Source organism: Vulpes vulpes, chromosome 4 (genome assembly GCF_048418805.1).
Source record: "Vulpes vulpes isolate BD-2025 chromosome 4, VulVul3, whole genome shotgun sequence".
NCBI lineage: Eukaryota > Metazoa > Chordata > Mammalia > Carnivora > Canidae > Vulpes > Vulpes vulpes.
The window spans coordinates 63,038,140-63,057,182 of NC_132783.1; the positions used below are offsets into that span (position 1 = coordinate 63,038,140).

The 19,043-nt window shown below is 48.2% G+C and overlaps 1 protein-coding gene across 3 annotated transcripts in view; it reads right to left on the minus strand.

Moving 5' to 3' along the window:
- EDARADD (EDAR associated via death domain) overlaps nt 1–18,235 on the minus strand; it is a 63,201-nt gene extending 44,966 nt beyond the window's left edge. The window contains exons 1-3 of one of the 3 annotated variants that reach the window (XM_072755919.1): nt 18,016–18,235; nt 9,503–9,561; nt 5,466–5,505 (exon numbers count right to left, since the gene is read on the minus strand). In XM_072755919.1, the coding sequence (XP_072612020.1) occupies nt 5,466–5,505; nt 9,503–9,561; nt 18,016–18,046 (130 nt within the window). In that variant the 5' untranslated portion in view covers nt 18,047–18,235. Of the gene's footprint in view, nt 1–5,465; nt 5,506–9,502; nt 9,562–9,788; nt 9,927–18,015 lie in introns of those variants that run through there. The other 2 variants (XM_072755917.1, XM_072755918.1) reach the window with 2 other exon arrangements.
- Nucleotides 18,236–19,043: the final 808 nt, after the last annotated feature.

Genomic DNA, 19,043 nt, shown 5'->3' on the forward strand with positions numbered 1-19,043 from the left:
CGTGTTAAAAACTGATTTTGGTCTATGAGATTTGAATCTTTACAGAATTCAGTACTGTACTCTCAACTTGAAAGTTGATGGAAATACAGAATATCATGAAAGAAAGGTTTATGTAAACTTTTAGTTATAAAGCTTTAAATAAAGAGTCATTTATCAGGAGCCAACAGTTACAACTGAATAAAAGATTGATTGATTCATCTCTTTTTATATTCGTTAACATTCACTCACCTATTAAGTGCCGGGCTGCTGGATTTGTTCAAACAAGAGGCTATATTCACTGCCTCCTACATGATTCCAACTAAAAAACGTTTTTTTCCCCTTAATAGTATTACCTGAGAAATGTAAACTAAAAGCATGGTTTTTCACAAAGATTCTACATGATACCTTTTGAGGCGAAAGAGCAGTGGGGATCTTGCCTTGGCCTGTGCTCCCCGAGATAGACTGCTCAGGATTCTGACATCCGAAGCACCTGCTCTGCTGGTTAACAATGCAGACTACCGGGCTCCACACCTGACTTCCGTAAGTGCAATCTCGGTGGGGGCCCCAGAAATCTGACATCCAAAAGGCATCCACAGAATTCTAATGCACTCTGGCAAAAGTAATAAGCCTGTGATTTTAGTCACATTGATTTTCAGAATGCTTAGTGTCATAATGGTCAACCCAGCATTTTCGTAAAAGCGTGGGTTTTTTCCTCAATAGGAGGACAACTGTAACTTATGTAGTTACTTTTGGGCAGTGGTACCCCAAACCCTCCCGTGGTCATATCCCTCTCTGTCTCCTCCCTGCCCTCCACAAAAGAGAAAAAACTTGTGGAGGATGGTCACCTTTGTATTCAAATCCTAATTTGGGGGAGGACAGTTGATTTGGGAGTTGACTGTAACAGGAGTCCTGGGCAAGGTTGAGAGGAAGGCAGTGAACCTTGGAATGAGCAGGAGGACCAGGACACAGCAAATTATGCAGGTAGTAAGGGTGTTCAGTTTCCTCTTTAGAACAAGGAAGCCTATTAACAAAATGCTGTCAATCTACGAAGGGAGAAATCGTATAAAATACAGCATGTTAGCTTGCTAATTTTCGGGCAAACATTTCTATTTCTGAATTCTTTTAACAAATTCCTTCATCTTTGTGCATTTTTCTCATTATTTAAATTGAACCACTACTTCTACATTTAGCAACAAATTGCTCTAAAAGGTTCCCCAAATATCATCTATGCCTGAGTTCAAATTCCTCAAACTTAGCAATAGAATTAGTCTACTGCTCTTTAACTCAAAATCACCTCAAAAAAACTTTAACAGGGGATCCCTGGGTGGTGCAGTGGTTTGGTGCCTGCCTTTGGCCCAGGGCGCGATCCTGGAGACCCGGGATCGAATCCCACATCAGGCTCCCGGTGCATGGAGCCTGCTTCTCCCTCCGCCTGTGTCTCTGCCTCTCTCTCTCTCTCTCTGTGACTATCATAAATAAATTTTAAAAAAAAATTTTAACAGTAAAAAAGCAGTAACCCTAGAGAAAAAGATAATATCTTGATTGATTTATGATGTATTTTATGTGTAATTTCCCCTCAGAAATTTGAATTCTTTTTCCAAACACATTTTCTCTCAATTGCGAAGAGTCACAGTCCCTTCAGAACACTCAAGCCAACAGTTTCTACAAGATATCAGAGGCTCTGTGATCTAAAATAAGCCCCACTCATATTGCAAACTGCATGATCTCATCCTTTTTAATGGCTGTGTAATACTCTACACAAACACATACATATCTTCATTCATCTGTCAGTGGGCACTAAGGTTGGTTGTGTATCTTGGTTGTTACAAATAATGCACCTGTCAGCATAAGAGTTCATGTATCTTTTTGAATTAGTGTTTTTGTTTTATTTGGGTGAATACCCAGTAGTGGAATTACTAGATCATATGGTATTTCTATTTTTAATTTTTTAAGGAACTTCCATACTGTTCTGCACTATGTCATATACCTGAAACTGATGTAACATTGTACCTCAACTATACTCAAAAAACGTTAATGAAATAAACCTCACTCTTAAATTAGTCCTGAGGTTAGGGCTTGCAGGATCTCACAGAACAGCTCTTAGAAAAGAAGACTGACAGAATGAATCCCTGAAATCTCTAAAATCAGGGGAGGCAGAAGCTACACATTTGTTCTCGATAAGAAAATAACAGCAGGGATCCCTGGGTGGTGCAGCGGTTTAGCACTGCCTTTGGCCCAGGGCGCGATCCTGGAGACCCGGGATCGAATCCCATGTCGGGCTCTCAGTGCATGGAGCCTGCTTCTCCCTCTGCCTGTGTCTCTGCCTCTGCCTCTCTCTCTCTCTCTCTCTCTCTCTCTGTTGTGTGACTATCATAAATAAATTTTAAAAAATTAAAAAAAAAGAAAATAACAACGTTTCATCTCAAAAACACACTCATCACTAAAGTTACATTAGATTTCCACAGTTGATTTATGATGAAAGGACATAATTCCGAAACACTCTAGTCTGGACCATGAAGGAATCATTTTATACTACTCATGTATACAGTAAGAATATACTGGAAGTATAATAAAGATTTTGTGAAATATGCTTAATCTACTTAAGAAAATAAATTTTGAAGACTTTTTAACCATATAGAAATTGTTCAAGTGAATTATGGTAAATCTTCTGTTAAATAAAGCAGGACCCCCTAAAATTCACTTAAATGTTAGAGTCTGAGTTTGGACTTAATTAGATTACAACTACTCTTAACTCTATGCATTAGTTTCTGCACTGACTCAATGGGTTTTCTTTCCCTAAAAACATTTATAATGAAAATATTACCATAAATGTTTAATGATAATATTGGCCCCATTGACATGTTTAAAAAAATACTAGCAGGTATCAAGTCATAGGTATTATTGAATGCAAATATTGGAGTAAGTTTTTTTTTTTAAGATTTTATTTGTTTATTCATTATTGAGAGAGAGAGAGAAAGCAAGCATGTGTGTGTGGGTGTGAGTGCAGGGAAGGGCAGAGAGAGAGAGAATCTCAAGTAGAGACCACGCTGAGCAGGGCCTGACACAGAGCTCAATCCCATGACCCTGAGATCATGACCTGAGCCGAAACCAAGAGTCAGACACTCAACCAACTGAGCCATACAGGTGCCCTTACATCATGTCTTATACATCATGTCTCCTACATCTTCTTTGGAGATAAGAAATTATGTGTTTAATTATACTGTTCTCGGTGACTAAAGACAGAAGTCTTAGTCACCTTTCTCATAAAGATGGTTTTTACAGTCATGCTACTTGTAAACTCAATACCATCTTAATTAATGTTTTGTAAATCTCAGATTCTAGGAGAAACACAATAATAATACAGTTACTGTAGTATCACGTTGCTAAGCAACCAGTCTTTTTTTTTCCCCAAAAAAAACAGGAAATCACTTTGAAGGATGTTTAAAAATATCTTTAGACAGATCAAACCATTACATTGCATTTCCAGAGTCACTGCAGCTCAGTGGTCATCTCAAGAAGCAACATTTTTGCCACAGTGCTGGGAAGCATCCTCAAGCCTTATTTTACACATTTCTTTGCCAGATTTTCCTCTACCATCTGATGGTCTCCTGTGTCAGGCACCAGTCAGGACTCATTTCACTGAATTCTTACTAGTGTCCTGGAAGGAGGATGATAACATTGCCCTTCCTACACGAGACAGGAAACTGAGACCCTGAGATAAGAAGCCACCATTCTGGAGGGCACTCAGAGTCCAGCAGGTAGTCTGGCTACAGTTTGGCGCTCTTGTCTATATGCCTCTCTGGGGGACACACCAAATCCTTGAAGCCTCAGGCAGTCTCTTAAAGAGAGCTCTGTGTCCCAACCACTCAGGTATGCATTTACACACAGGTTCCCGGGCTTGGCCCAGACCCAGGGGCCCAGAATCTACATTTTAAACAAGCTCCCCCACTACCCTCTGATGAATCTTCACTGCACGCTGAAGTCTAAGGAGCACCACTCGAGACTGCCTCCCATCTGTCCCTGGTCGCCTGGCTTGCACTGGCCACCTTCTCACTGACTAGATAATCAAATCACAGACTAGAGGGTTCCAGACACTTAGAAGTCATTCACCAATAAGGGGAAGGGGAGAGTGAGCTTTCCAGAAGCCTCCCTGAGTACAGCCAGGATTTGGACTCAAACCTGGCCTTTGGTTTCTTTTCACTACATCACTTCCATGCCCAGGACACGCAGAGGAGGCAAAAGGAATGCAACTCTAATGGTACCATTTCTGTGTGTTAGAAGAAGAGTCTGGAGAGTCAGGAACAGAGGGAGGGAAGCCTTGGCCGAACCCTGGACTTAACCCCCAGGTGAACCCTGCCAGGGAGCTCCCTCCCAACTCTCTAGTTGGGTGACCCCATGACTGCCCTCTCATAAGGACTGCCAGGAAAACCCACATTAGTGGGTGGTGGGAAATCCTACCTCTTCAGGAAGCTGAGACTTCTGCCATCTCTGAAGCTGGTCAGATCTGACTGTTCCCCAGCCCATCCATTCCTCCTCTCTGGGTTACCAGCAGAGTACAAGGTAAATGCTCCAGTAGGGCAACCAGCAGCTTGGCCTCTGCAACAGACACAGCTTTGCAGACTGCCCCACAGAAGAATTATGAAACGCTAAGCCTAGCCACATCTACACCAGGGCTACATTATATTAGCCTGTGAATTACAAAAGATAGGTTTTTGGGGGGCTTTTTTTTTTTTTTTTTTGCTTTAGGGCCTGCCAAGCATCCTTTGCCCCTCTGTATCCTAACAGAAGCCTCTTTCTTGTAGTTTGGGCAGAACTAACTCCATGCCCTCCCCCACCCAACCTCAAGATGCAGACCTGACCAATGTCCTCCATCTACCTGATGGCAACAACTGACTCATGGATGGCCAAATGACCCAAGTTACCCATATTACCAGTCATTCCTTGAATTGTGCTATGGGTACTAGGGGAAAGGCTCCCCCTTGCTCCGCCATCTTGACAGGGCATCGTATAAAACTAGAGGTGTCGCTGACCACCTTTTCCACCATGAAGGCAAAGCCTGCCCCACAACGGACCCTACACAGACAGATGAAGACAGAGCCACGAAAGACACAGAGAGACTGAATCTGAGAGCCTCGTTTAAATGCGTGGACCTAGCAGTGTTCAAAGACCTTAAGCCAGTATGTCCCTCCTCCCTTTTAAAAATCAGCTTGAGTTAGGTTTCTGTGCAACCATGCAACCCAGAGGCATGGCTATCTTCATTTTATGCATGTTAAAAACACCACAGGAATTTAATGTGTAATTTATAAGAAGACAACTTATAGATTTTAATAAGAAAATCCATGCCTGAGATAATCAACAAGTCAAAAGGTAAATTATCAGCTTGTTTCTGTTTTATGACTTTAAATACCGAGAGATGACTTTGACTAGTGCTTTGTTCAAGATGTTAAAGTAATCAAAGTTCATGGAGTTATAGTAACTGTACATACCTTTAGGGAGTCCCGTATCCTGAATGGGATATTTGTCTGGCTGTGGAAACCAACAAAAGAGGAGAGTTATTTTTAAACACCATCGTTCAATTACAAGATCAAAGTGAAAAGAAATCTTTGTTTGAGGAAAGTCATAATTTTAGTTTAAAACCTTGCAAGTTTCTAGCTGCAGATCTACCAACAGGCCGGACCCATTGCTCATTTTTATCCTCAGCCTGTACCAATGAAATCAAGGTTGACAAGAAGTTAATGTTGGAACACGAGACAGAATAAGCCTTCCAAATTTCCTCAGCTCTGACCACAAAAACCACACTTCCTCTCTTTTCTAAAAGGCTATTTCCCCCCATTTCCCATAGTTTAAAATTGACGAGTTGTTTTCATGAATTATAGGAATAGACCCATTTCTTGTCTGTTTCCACGGCATTCGTTTGGGTCACCAAGCTTGTGTATCGAGCAGAACTCACGACTGCAGAGCTCTGTCCTGGGCTGACTAGGACAGGGTTTAAAAGCCAACCAGCCTACAGAGATGGACTCACCATGTACAATTTTCCCCAGATCCTCGGTGCTCTGGAAGGGGGCATACCATTGGAGGGAATTCAAAAGAGCCAAAGCTCTTTCAGTCGTGTATCTTTTTCTTGGTACCTCTATGCAGGTATTCTAGAAGCTTCAACTTCTGATTAAACAGTGTAGCCATTCTCTGATGACTTACATGAGAGGAGTGGGAATGTGCCCAGTCCCCCTACCCTGTCCCCTAACCCTTGCTCAGCATCCATTCCCCATCTGGGCTTTTGGGTCTATGCCCTCCAGCCTTAAAAAAAAAAAAAAAAAAAGTCGCACCTTCCAACTTGCCTGTAGGTCTTGTGCATGTGTCTTCCTCTGACAGAGGAGAAAAAGAAACAGATGTGGAACCAGGGATTTTGTTTTAAATTCCCTTCCTTACAGTTTCTTTGGAGCTGAACAGTGAAGTTTCAGAACCTCTAGAAGCCTCCAATTCCTTTTCCACAGAAGAAATCAATCAATCATGGAGAACTTAAAGTCAATTTTTCCCTCAGACTGAATTCTTCTAGCCAGTCTGTTCCCCAGAGCACAGAAAACACAACTGTACTATACTTATCAGACTGTTTTTAAAGTTCATAAAATAAAATAAAATAAAATAAAATAAAAAAATAAAGTTCATGCTTGCCTAATTTCCTCAGACAGACTCAGAGTTTTTCAAAAGAAGGAACTATAATCTTTGCAACTGCACATTTTAACTCAGTGTTAATTAAGCATCTACTAAGAGTCTGCAAGAAAGAACCAACAGGTTGGACTGAATGTAGGTTTCCTGGAGAGACTGACATTTGAGCTAGGTGTAGAGAATGCCCAAGAACTCAGGTGACCAAGAGGAAGGAGCACAGTGAGTGCAGGGCTTGGACAGAGAGGAGCGAGTTCAGGTACTGTAAAGAGTGACAGGTGTAGAAGCAGAGAGGCAGGCTGGAGGGGGACAGGGTGGGATATGAAATGACGAACCAGTACATTACATGGAAGATGCTAGAAGTGAGGTGAAAAGATTTAAGTGGGTGCCATTCTGGGTTCTTGAGAGGTTTGGTCCATCAAACTTTGCTTTGTGCCTAGCACACATGTGGGAAGACATTCAACAGTTTTGCAGGAACTCACACAAGCAAACAATTCTGGCACAGCGTGGTAAAAAGTAGGGGCTGGGGGGAATCCCTGGGTGGTGCAGCGGTTTGGCGCCTGCCTTTGGCCCAGGGCATGATCCTGGAGACCCGGGATCGAATCCCACGTCGGGCTCCCGGTGCATGGAGCCTGCTTCTCCCTCTGCCTATGTCTCTGCCTCTCTCTCTCTCTGTGACTATCATAAATAAATAAAAATTTAAAAAAAAAAAAAGTAGGGGTTGGGCTGTGGAGAAGGGAGCTGCTCAAGGCCTTGGGGCAAGGCAAAGAAAGCATCACAGGTCAGAAAAGCCTGAACGGAAAGAGGAAGAAATACAAGGAGTTCATTAGGTGAGGAAGCAAGGAGATTTTCCTCACCAGACGGAACAGTGCTAGTAACCTAGGAAGGTGGGAAGGCGTGGGGTGTTTCTGGAGCAGCAAATGGCTTATCCAGAGGGATGCTGAGAGGAGGTCATGGAGGACTGCATCTGCCCCGCTGAGGAATGTACGTTTCATCCCTGGAGCACCTGCAGTGTTATGGGCTGACTTGCATCCTCCCAAAAAGATCTGTTGAGTTCCTAACCCCCGGTGCCTCCAAATGTGACCTCATTTGTTACATGTGCTGCTGAAGCGAGCACTGTGACCTCATTTGGAAATAGGGTCACTACAGATGTAGATCTAGGACTAGTGAAGATGAGATCATAATGGAGTAGAGCAGAGCCTCAATGTAATAGAACCGGCCTCCATACAAGAGAAGGGACACAGACCCAGGGGGAGAACCTGGCCACGGGCCAACACAGAGAGGGAGCAGATGGATGCAGCTATAAGCCGAGGGGAGGACCACCAGGGGTTGCCACCCAGCACAGATGAGAAAGGATTCTTCCCCTTAGGTTTCGGAAGAATGGCCCTGGGGTCACTTTGGTTTCAGACCTCCCACCTGCAGAAGGGTGGGCCGCTTAGGTCACCCACTAGGTGGTCCTTTGTTGCAGCAGCCCCAGCAAACTGACCCAGGAAAGGGCTGGAAAAATCACTTTGCCTGGAGGCATGGAGCAGAGGTAGCTGTGACCCAAGGTGAGAGGGGAGGAGAGCGTGATGTCAGGAAGAGAGTCGGGGTCTGCGAGCAGCACAGGTCAGGTACTGGGAAGGGCAAACTGGTAACACCTTGTAGCAGCCAGAGGCTCCAGGACGGGGCCACAGCCCAGGGAGTGGTGGGAAATATCCACAGGGCCAATCCATGCTCTGTTTTTCTGGGATGCAGGGACAGGGGATGTTTTCACATCCATTTCCACTGTGTGTCCAGTGCTGTCCCCCATACCGCCACTTCGTGCACTGTGCTAAGTGGGGACTCAAGACATAAGAACGAACACTTCAGATCCTTGAGAGACTGAGGTGCCTCATGCATCACCAAGACTTCATTGAATTATATAGCATAATTATACTGTTATATGGATTTTGTTATTCTAACTAAATTAATCTGAATTTTTTGTGACTGAGCAGCTTCTCTCCTCTGAACACTTAAAAAAAATTCATGTGTCACACATTCTATGCATAATAACACATGTAATGTAGCCAGAGGCATTTATGTGGTTACACGCAAGAGGTGGTGCCACACAGCAGAGCTGTGAGATTTCTCCATAAAATCTAGGAGATTTTATATGAATCTGTTAACCTTCATCACTTCATCTGCAGAATGGGGTGGCTGTCCTACCATCTCATTGATTACTCAGAGGACGAAAAATGATATATGTGAAATCCTTGGCAAAAATCATAAGCAGCAGACATGCCACACAGTGGTTATATGAAGGCAGGGCAGGGACCTGAAACCAGCTGCTGGGTTTGAATGGCACCTGGGCTGCTTCCAGGTTGGGCAACTTACCTCACCACCCCTGAGGTGTCTCAGTTTTTCAACTGTAAAATGGGCAGTGCTTACCTTATAGGGCTGTTGCAGGGATTACATGGGATAACTCATGTGAATCAAATAGTGTATGCCCAGCAGGCAAACAGGCAGCCCCCAGGGATTGCAAAGTAGTTCTCTTTTGTCCTTCCATCTCACATTAAATATTTTGAATTTTGAAGAAGAGGAAGTTACAAGTAGATGGACAAGTATTAAAAATAGACATGTAGGGACGCCTGGGTGGCTCAGCGGTTGAGCGTCTGTATACAAAGACCTGATAAAATTGAAGATCACAAGAACAGAATGTAATAGCCCTGAGAAACCCAAAGTTTATTACATCACAGAAAACAATGTGATAAAGAAATTTATCTTGGGAAAGCCTTCCTTTGGGGTTTCTGATCTTTATGTAAATACTGAACAATAAAAATGTAACAAAGGGAAAAAAGGAGTAACAAGAGTTGTCACCATTAATGTAAAGTTTGTAACCTACCATGTTAAAGGATAAAGTGCTGGGGTCCGTGTCTTCCACTGGCTCCTTTGCCATATGATCTGTTAAAACACACACACACACACACACACACAAAACAAATGGAGAGTATTTTCTTTAATTTAAGAGCACAAATGTGTCCCCTGAATTGTCTTTGGATCAACGCAAGCTACCCTAGTCAGGCTTGAGAAAAACTTACCTTCAATCATTACAAGAAACAAAATAGGAAGGAATGGGGTCAGATCGCATCAAGAAAGAAATTAAGACAAACTTTATTTTAAAAAAATACCATATTTGGGATGCCTGGGTGGCTCAGTGGTTGAGGCTCTGCCTTCAGCTCAGGTCATGGTCCCATGGTCCTGGGATTAAGTCCCTCTTCGGGCTCCCTGCATGGAGCCTGCTTCTCCCTCCTCTGCTCTCTCTCTCTCTCTCTCTCTCTCTCTCTCTCTGTGTCTCTCATGAATAAATAAAATCTTTAAAATAAAAAATAAAAATAAACACCACCATATTTTAAACAGTTTACTTGTAGAGATCCACAAACACTCGGAGTTACAGGTAACCATGAATTATGTACACATGGTTCCCATGACTCTCTGGCATAATTTAACTTTGAACAAGAATGACATGATCCTGACTTCTTCTTCTCCTGTATTTCTTACTCTTCTGTAATGCAGTTTTATCATTTTAAAATATTCAGCTTCTAGCTGTGGTTCAGATAATTAATAAGTCAGCAACCTCCCAGGAACATTATCAAACAAAGTGATATTGATTTCCCAAGATTTTTGTCTCTTTATTTACCACTTGTTGCATTTAAGGAATTGAATGAGGAAAACCAGAAAAAGGTATAGGCCTTGGTCGAGGCCACCACTAGATGTTAAGAATTTATTCAAATTAGGAAAAAGCTCCCCTTCTCCAAGACCATTGACCAGACATCTGCCAGAAAACTATGTGAATAAAATCACATTGGTTTGAGTGAGGTCCTGTAGATTTGTGCAGTGCACAACCTAAAAACCCTAAGCAGAAGCCTTAAACCAGCCAAAAGCCAACTTAAGTGGAATTAAGTATACACCATGGACCAGGCCCGGGAAATGCCTTTGGGGATCCAAAAGAGCATAGCAAAATGATTTATTGAGATATCAGCTTGTGTTTGTTCTCCCTAAATATCTCCCTTCTAGAATGTGTCTGGGCTTTTCACATATCTTTGCCTGAGAAGTGCTGACAATGCCCAAAGGAGAAGCCGTGTGAAGGGAGCATCTCTCTACATGTTTGTTTTATGATGGCCTAGTCACTGAAGAGATTAAATGAGGTGGCCCAGGGGAATGGGGGCAAATGGAGACAGCCTTCTGTCAGCGTCCTCCCATGGAGCGGGGGACAGATGTCTGCATCTACCCGCGTGGGGACCATGCCCCGGTCCCTGGCAGAGCCCCAGAGATAGCTAGGCCACAGCTGGGGATGCATGAAGGGGACTTCCCAGCCCTGGCAGAAACACCGTGATTTGTGTCTGGCACAGAAGCAGACGCTGCTGGACCTCAAGGGTCTTCTAAGGCTCAGACCCTGAGACCATCGATGCTAATCCACGGCTCCTCCCAGCACCATGTCATCTTCTCAGATTCCTCTGTGACCCCAAGGAGGGGGCTAGGGCCCCAGCCCAGTGGAATACAAACTTAATATAGATTTCAATCCCTATAAAGAAAGGAAGAACCACCAGTGTTGCTAATTCCACCCTGAGTTTGCAGGACTTCTGTGGCCCGAGTAATAGGTGATTATAACACAGAGCACACTCGGCGTTAAGTAACGGCAGTGCAGAGTGATGTGGAAAGGAGAGGAAGAGCACAGGCCCAGCCTGGGGTGCACCGAGGGGAGAGGGTGAGAGCGGGGGGAGGGAAGAGCCTGCAGGGGAAATGACAGCTGAGCCTGGAAGATGAGCTGAAGTTAGCTAGGAGAAGTGGTCGGGGAGGGAAAAGCATTCTCAGTAGAGGGAACAGAATGAGCAAGTGATGAGAAAGAACAGAGCATGTTCGTGTATTCCAGATATGTCCAGCCAGAGGCACCGAGGTTGGCTTTTGAGAGTTTTCCTTTCCATCTTTCTTGTTCTGGTTCCTGGCTGGGGAGAGGGTGGTAGGAGCTGCCTCAAGTGCCTTCCTCCCACCTCTCCTATCACAGCCTTGTCTCAATAATTCCATTTCCACTAAAGTGTACCTGGGTGATAATACCCACCAGGGGTGCGGTATATCAGCGATACCAACAATGGAATTTCAGGTCCATCGGCTGTGCAGGACTTGGGGAGCTGGGGTATGAGTGGCAGGGGGTTTCTAAACCACCCACTGTATCTGTGACAAGTTCATTCTGTTTCCTACAGAATTAGCATGAGAGGAAGAAAATGGAGCATGTGACTGGGAAAGCAGCAGTGAGAGCACTAACAACACAGTCAAAAGGAAGGCAGGGTGGGCTTGGGTGCAGAAGGCCTTGGCTTTCTGTGCCATGCCAGCAGAGCGCAGTGGCCCAGCCTTGAACAGGGCCAGCGGTGTGACCTTGGACGACTGACTTCACTGCTTGCTGCCTCAGGCTCCTTCCTCCATAACCTGTAGTCTGGGGAGTCCCAGGTGATGGACATTCTGGTCAGGCCTGTGGTGGGACCCCCTGGGTTGCAGGAGCCTCCTTGCCCCTCAGAACCTGACCACACTCTGGGTCACACCTGAGCAAGACTCAGAGGGCTGTGAGGGGAACAGGAAGAGCCAGGAGACAACAACACATGCCTGCAGGCTCAACATCTCTTGCTTTGGTCTGAACTCTCTGATTATAAATGGAACTTATGATGGGAAGGGCACAACGAAGGTAGGGTTTTTTCATTTTCAGAGGCACAGATGCCAAGCAACAGGGCAATCATGAAAGGCGATGTGCTGGGAACCAGCAGTAGAGACACTTTCAGGGCTCTTTCCACCTTCACTGGAGCATCTGATATAGATCAGGCCTTGGAGGAAGTTCTTCCATGTGCATCATTGCCAAGTTCACTCACAGACCCAGGTGCACATGGCACCAGGCACACTCTGCCTGACATCGTACCTTCCTCTGCCCAAGAGGTTCTTGTGCTTCACCTTCAGCTACCTTTGTTTGCAAGGCCTAGACTGTCATGTGCCAAAGACAGCATCTGGAGGGGGGCTAATCCTGGTTATTTGACATTGGTCTGGGAGTAGGAGGTTGTCCTAAAGGATTTCTAAGAGCTCTTGGAGCTGCATGTTGACAATATTATGAAGTGTTTTTACAGGCCCCAGGGAACAGCAGGCAGGGCCCCCAGGGAAGGTTCTGATATCAGAGGAGACATGAGGCACAAGAAGAGCCAAGACAGGAAGGGGGACTGTGTGAGTTCAGGTCAGGGCCACATGGGGACCATCCTTTGGCCCTCAGCAATAGCCCTACAGTCTCCAGCAGTGCTTTCTTCCCAGAGCCACCTCCACTCTCCTGGATCGGAGACTCTATGGCAGGCACAGTCCACCCCCCATTAGCTGGCAACCAACCAAAACTGATGGAAGTGAGAATGATGTTTAATTTATATGAACATCTTCCAGAGAGTTCTCAAAAGACAGGAGACAGGAGAGAAGTGCATGATGATCTCACATAGCATGGCCCTTAGCGAGGGCACCTAGCCTTGCTCTCAGGCACATGAGAGCAAGCTAGGCAGGCTGCACAATCATTTGCTTCTCTGGGCCTCATACCTCTAATCGGCAATATTCAAGGGTGAACAGAGAGACTCCACATGTCCTTCCAGCTTTCAAGGTCCATGAATGGTGAGAAGCAGTGGCCCCATAGGCAAAAGAGCATCTTCAGGCTAAAGTCACTATGATATAGGAAGCTGTCCTCCACAGCACCTGCATCTGAAATTCCACTAGAGCTCCCACTAACCTAGTGCCCAGCCTGTGCTTGTTTTCGACTACTTTCAGGGTTCTAGAAGTTCATGCACTGACCACCTACCTGACAGTGGGGGAATCTCAATGTCCAGATTTTCCCTTTTCATAAGGATGTCAGTTATATGAGATTAGGACCCACTCTAATGACCTCATTTTAACCCAATTACATCTGCAAAGGCTCTAGTTCCAAATAAGGTCACATTCTGAGGTCCTGGAGATTAGAATGGCAACAAGGTTTTGGGGAAAATGAAGTTCAGTCCAAAACAGGCCACTCTCTGGCCCCCCAAATTCATGTCCTTCCCACGTACAAAATACATTCACCCAAACATCCCCCAAAGCACCGGTCACTGCAACATCAACTCTAAATCCAAAAGCTCATCCGTACTCATTTACCGAAGGACCCACATCTCAGCCATGGAGTCAGAACTGCAGACCACATCCCACGGCTCCTCCAGAAGCAACAATCACATACTGTTTGCAACGCACACCCTGGTGATGTGCCCAGCCACTGCACTGTTACGTCCTGACAGCTCCCTTCATTGGTCATGGCAGAGGAGGGCCAATGGTTCCTAGAGACAGATTCTCAGGTGAAGTTCAAAGGTGACTGCTAAGGATGTTCCCTCAAACAAAGAGGGAAGTGTGTCAGAGCTTTCTGCCTTTCCCGGGCACCAGGAGCCAAGACAGAGAGGCTTGTGGACTTTAAACAAAGAGGGAAGTGTGTCAGAGCTTTCTGCCTTTCCCGGGCACCAGGAGCCAAGACAGAGAGGCTTGTGGACTTTCTAGTGAAAAATTCAAGCCAAGTCTTCCGACTTGGGATTTCAGAGTTCACTTATTTTTCATTCATGATGATGGTGATTTTTTTTTTTTTTTGGTGTAATAGCTTTTCTTTTGACCTATAGCCATCTTCATGCCTAGTTCTGAAGAGGTCCTCAAGTCCTGACCATATTCAGGATTCCCAAAAGCTCCCAGAGCAGCAAGGCTGCATGAAGGTGCTGACACACGGCTCAATTTCTCTTCTTCCCTGATTCTGCAGGAAATGCCCACCCAAGAGTAACTTCATTGGAGGGTGGCCAAGCATTCAATGGGGCTCAGGCCTACAGAGGAGATGGAATGAAGAGGGTCCAGGGAAGGGGATGAGCTGGGAGAGAAAGGGGACACAGGGACAAAAGAGGAGATTCAGATGAGGGGAATAACTAGGAGAGAGAGAGAAAAATCTAGAACACAGGCATATAAGAAAGGAAGTGGGCACTGAGAAACCTCACAGGCAGGGCAGGAGAGAGGGAAGGAGCTTGTGCATCTCTGGTGCATCTGAAGAAGAGCTGACTGTCAAACAGGGCGCTCCTTGAAGTGGTTCACTCTTCAGGCCTGCATTCTGCTCCCAGTGCTATTGGGGCTTGCCAGAAGGGCAGGTGGCCACCTGAGACCCACCTTAGCCAAGAGGAGGGCTAGGTGAGGCGGGGAGAGAGAAGATGCCACCCAGCTCTGTCCTGAGCCACTCCTAGCCAGTGGCCTTGCTACAAGGTACACAAGGGACCGCAGGACACATGACCACATGCTAGTGGCCCTGGACACGCAGCTCATTGCAATGAATCACAATACCTCAACCCAGGCTTTCAAAGCCTCTGTCTTCATTCCAGGCTTTAACATCTGTATGAACATGAGACAGATTTGACTCTTCTCTGACAGACAATTCTGACTCATCTGGTGTTAGATTTTTATTAGTGACCGAGATAGAGTAAGATAGCTGTGCTGTAACCAGCATGACTAATTTCCATGTGATTCCAACAGCCTTATAAATTTTCTTAGGGTAAAATGTCATCTTCTTACATTAAACTCATAATGTGGTATAATCGAAAAACACACCGTTGTCATATGCTCATGGAGATACGTCTTTTTTTTTTTTTAACTTTACAAGGTAAAGTCAGTGAACATGTCTAACTTGACAAGTAAGTTTCTAAAGTGTCAATACAAGAAAAGCTTTTTCTGCCGACAGTTTGAAATGGATGTGGTTCAGTTTTATTCTTTCACTCATTTGGTGAGGTGAGCAATAGTTACCCAGGGCTTACTATGATGAGTGCTGTGCCAGGTGTTCTAAGCTAAACAGACGTGCACTCTGAGAGCTTCCAGGCTAACAGGGGAGAGACATTAGTGACACAACCAGCTAGAAATGGAGGCTGGTGCTATAAAGGAAAGAACAGGGCACATGGAATATGTACTGTGGGGCTTTTGAGCTGAGATCTGAAGAATAAGCAGGAGGTAAGTGGAGTGGGAGAAGAGGCGAAGAAGGTCTTCCAAGCAATGGGAATCACTTGTGCAAAGGCTCTCAAGCAGGAGGGCTCTGGGGGGGGGGGGGGGGAAGGAGGCAGTGTGGGTAAAGTGCAGAGAGACAGGGACAGAGCATCAGTCAGGTGGAGGGGTAGGTAGAGAGGGAGGAACTGAGGATGGAAACTCTAAGGACTGAGAATTTATTAGATAGTCCATGCAGGTTTCTAAGTGGACAAATGACAGGAACTGATTTGTCTTTGAAAGGCCACTCTGGCCGCCTTTTGGCGAAGCCATTGGTAAAAGGCAAGTGCAGGTGTGAACACACGAGGTGGGAGGTGAGTGCAGGAAATTAGGGGAGAGAGTATGGTAACTTGGTCGGGGGTGTACAAGTAAAAATTGTCTTTAGTGGGTTCCACAAATTAGTACCATCTGGGGCTTAGTTACAGCAATGGAAGGGGTAGGTGGGTGTGTCCTGGGGGTTCCAGAAACTCCATGAGAAAGGGAAGGAATTTTAGATTTTTTTTAATGGAGGAGCCCTCACCTTATTGATAGAATTCCAGAGTGGGAATGGACATGAGGACCTCTTTGAGACGTCTGAATACGCTTAACATATTCAGACATCTTTACAAGTGACAAGGAGACCTCGCCTTTTGGAGGCCTCTTCCCTCTTTGGAGCCAAAAAGATTTCACCTGCACAGATTTGAGTTCTCTATCTTAAAGTCAAGAAGACAGATTCCTCCTGAAGGACACCCCTATCAGCACCCCCTCTTATTGTGCCTGTCTTGCTGGGATCTCCAAGACCTTTTGTTCCAAGTTGTGAGCATCTATTTTTGGGTAGACTGGGTGGGGTCAACCAAGAACACCATCATGGGAAATCTAGATCTTGTAGTGCTACATAAGGTCACCTAGGACCATACTAGCTGCCCTGGTAGCCTCTCCACACTGTGACTCACTGAAGCTTTTTATACATTATGTCACTATTAAGCTCTAGTTCTTCAGTCTCATCTTCTCTGCTGCTACTAATTGTTAGGGACCCAAGCAGATTTTATACTTGATCCCATTCAGTGGGTCCCCACATCCCCAAGATCACCATGATCATTGAATGAGATCTGAGACCACTGTTGGTAAAATCAGGCCTCTGATTTTAAAACCTCTTGGCGCCTCATCCATTAGGTTCTTGGAAGAGGATGTGGAGGTGAGTGGGAGGATTTCTCCTTTTACCACCCTTTCTATTTTTCCAAATAATGGATATGGGGGGAGATGGAAAGGTTGGGCAGACAATTTAATAGTTTCCATCTCCCATCGATAAAGTGTTTACCATTCCCCACTTGAATTAGAATGTAATTCTTCCTCTAAAATCTCTGGGACACTCTCCGAATCCCAGCACAGTAGGATGCCAATTTAGGTGCCTTCTGACTCACCTCCAGATACTCTCTCCTCCTAACTGCTCAAGCCACAGATTGATAATGGAATGCTCAAGCAAGAAAAAAAATGCTGGTTTGCTTTTCCCAAGCAACAAAACAGGACACACGTTTATCTGAGCAGTGACACGCAATTCTGCATCTGTATACAAGGGCTCTCCCTAGTCTTTCCAACCTCAGCGAAACAAGACAAAGCCCCAGTATGCTCCGGGGATGTATCATTCATTCGTTTGTGTGTTCAACAGTCACCGGGGATCCGGGCCAAGGCTGCGGCGGGGTGCGGGGGGGGGGGGGGGGTAGCAAGGACAGAGAAATCCTGGAGGATGAAGTCTGAGGAGGTCCGTGAGCCCAAGAGAGTAAAGACACAGGTAGATTCTGGCCTCAGGTACACAGACTGTTTTAAGTCAAGGAAAGAACTAGAGGCCGTTTTGGTCAAAAAGTTCCCTCCAGGTGGGATCCCACCGGTGGGGATTAGGCTCTCGGGTCCGTGTGTAGCAGCTTTTACGAAGCAGCCCTGAGGGTCAGTATACGGAAAAGCACTTAAGAAAAGCAAAAATGAGGAGTGAAGAGGAGACCGGGGCAGGCCTGTGAGTGGCGAGAAAGAAGAGCCAGGGAGGAAACGCCGACGTCCGCTCCCCGCGCTCTGTGCTGCCGGGACGCTTGGGACACGGGGTGGAGCCGGGACCCCGAGCCCAGGACAAAAGCGGCGCGGCCGCAGCGAAGGGCGGGGGCCTGGGCGCGCGGGGGGCCGGGGCCGGGGCCGGGGCCGGGGCCGGGGCCTGCGCCCGCGGGGACCCGCAGCCGCTCGCGGGGGGGGGCGGGGGGCTCGGACGGGGCAGGCCCGCGGGGGGGCTCGGACGGGGGGGCCGCGGGGGGCTCGGACGGGGCAGGCCCGCGGAGGGCCCGGCGGCGTCACTCACTTTACCTGCGCGCACGGGGTGGTCCGGAGAAGCCATGGGGCAGGGAGGGACTGACGGGCGCCGGCGGGGCTGCGCGGCCTCGGACCCGGGCGGACGGCGGGACGGCGAGGACTGCGGGCCCCGCGGTGCCGACGCGCCTGACACTGCGCCCCGCCCCCTCCTCCCGGGCCTCCGCGCCTCCCCGGGCCTCCGCCGCCGCCTCGCGCTCACTTCCTGCCTCGGCAATTAGCGGAGCCCCGCGTGGGCGAGGCCGCCTCCCCCGCTGGCTGCCCAGGCGCGGGCCGGGGCGGGGGCGGGGGCGGGGCGGGGCGGAGGCCGGGGGTGGGGGCGGGGCCGGGCCGGGGGCGGGGGTGGAGGCCGGGCCGGGGGCGGAGGCCGGGCCGGGGGCGGAGGCCGGGCCGGGCCGGGGGTGGAGGCTGGGGCGGTGGGGGGGTGTGGAGGCGGGGGGGGGGGGGGTGGAGGCCGGGGCGGGGGGGTGGTGGAGGCCGGGGCGGGGGGGTGGAGGCCGGGGCGGAGGCCGGGCCGGGCCGGGGGTGGAGGCCGGGGCGGGGGGGGGGGGTGGAGGCGGGGGGGGGGGTGGTGGAGGCCGGGACGGGGGGGTGGAGGCCGGGGCGGAGGCCGGGCCGGGCCGGGGGTGGAGGCCGGGGCGGGGGGGGGGGGTGGAGGCGGAGGGGGGGGGTGGAGGCGGGGGGGGGGGTTGGAGACCGGGACGGGGGGGTGGAGGCCGGGGCGGAGGCCGGGCCGGGCCGGGGGTGGAGGCCGGGGCGGGGGGGGGGGGTGTGGAGGCGGGGGGGGGGTGGTGGAGGCCGGGGCGGGGGGGTGGAGGCCGGGGCGGAGGCCGGGCCGGGCCGGGGGTGGAGGCCGGGGCGGGGGGGGGGGGGTGGAGGCGGAGGGGGGGGGGTGGAGGCGGGGGGGGGGTGGAGGCCGGGACGGGGGGGTGGAGGCCGGGGTGGAGGCCGGGGCGGGGGGGGGGGGTGTGGAGGCGGGGGGGGGGGGTGTGGAGGCGGGGGGGGGTGGAGGCCGGGCCGGGGCC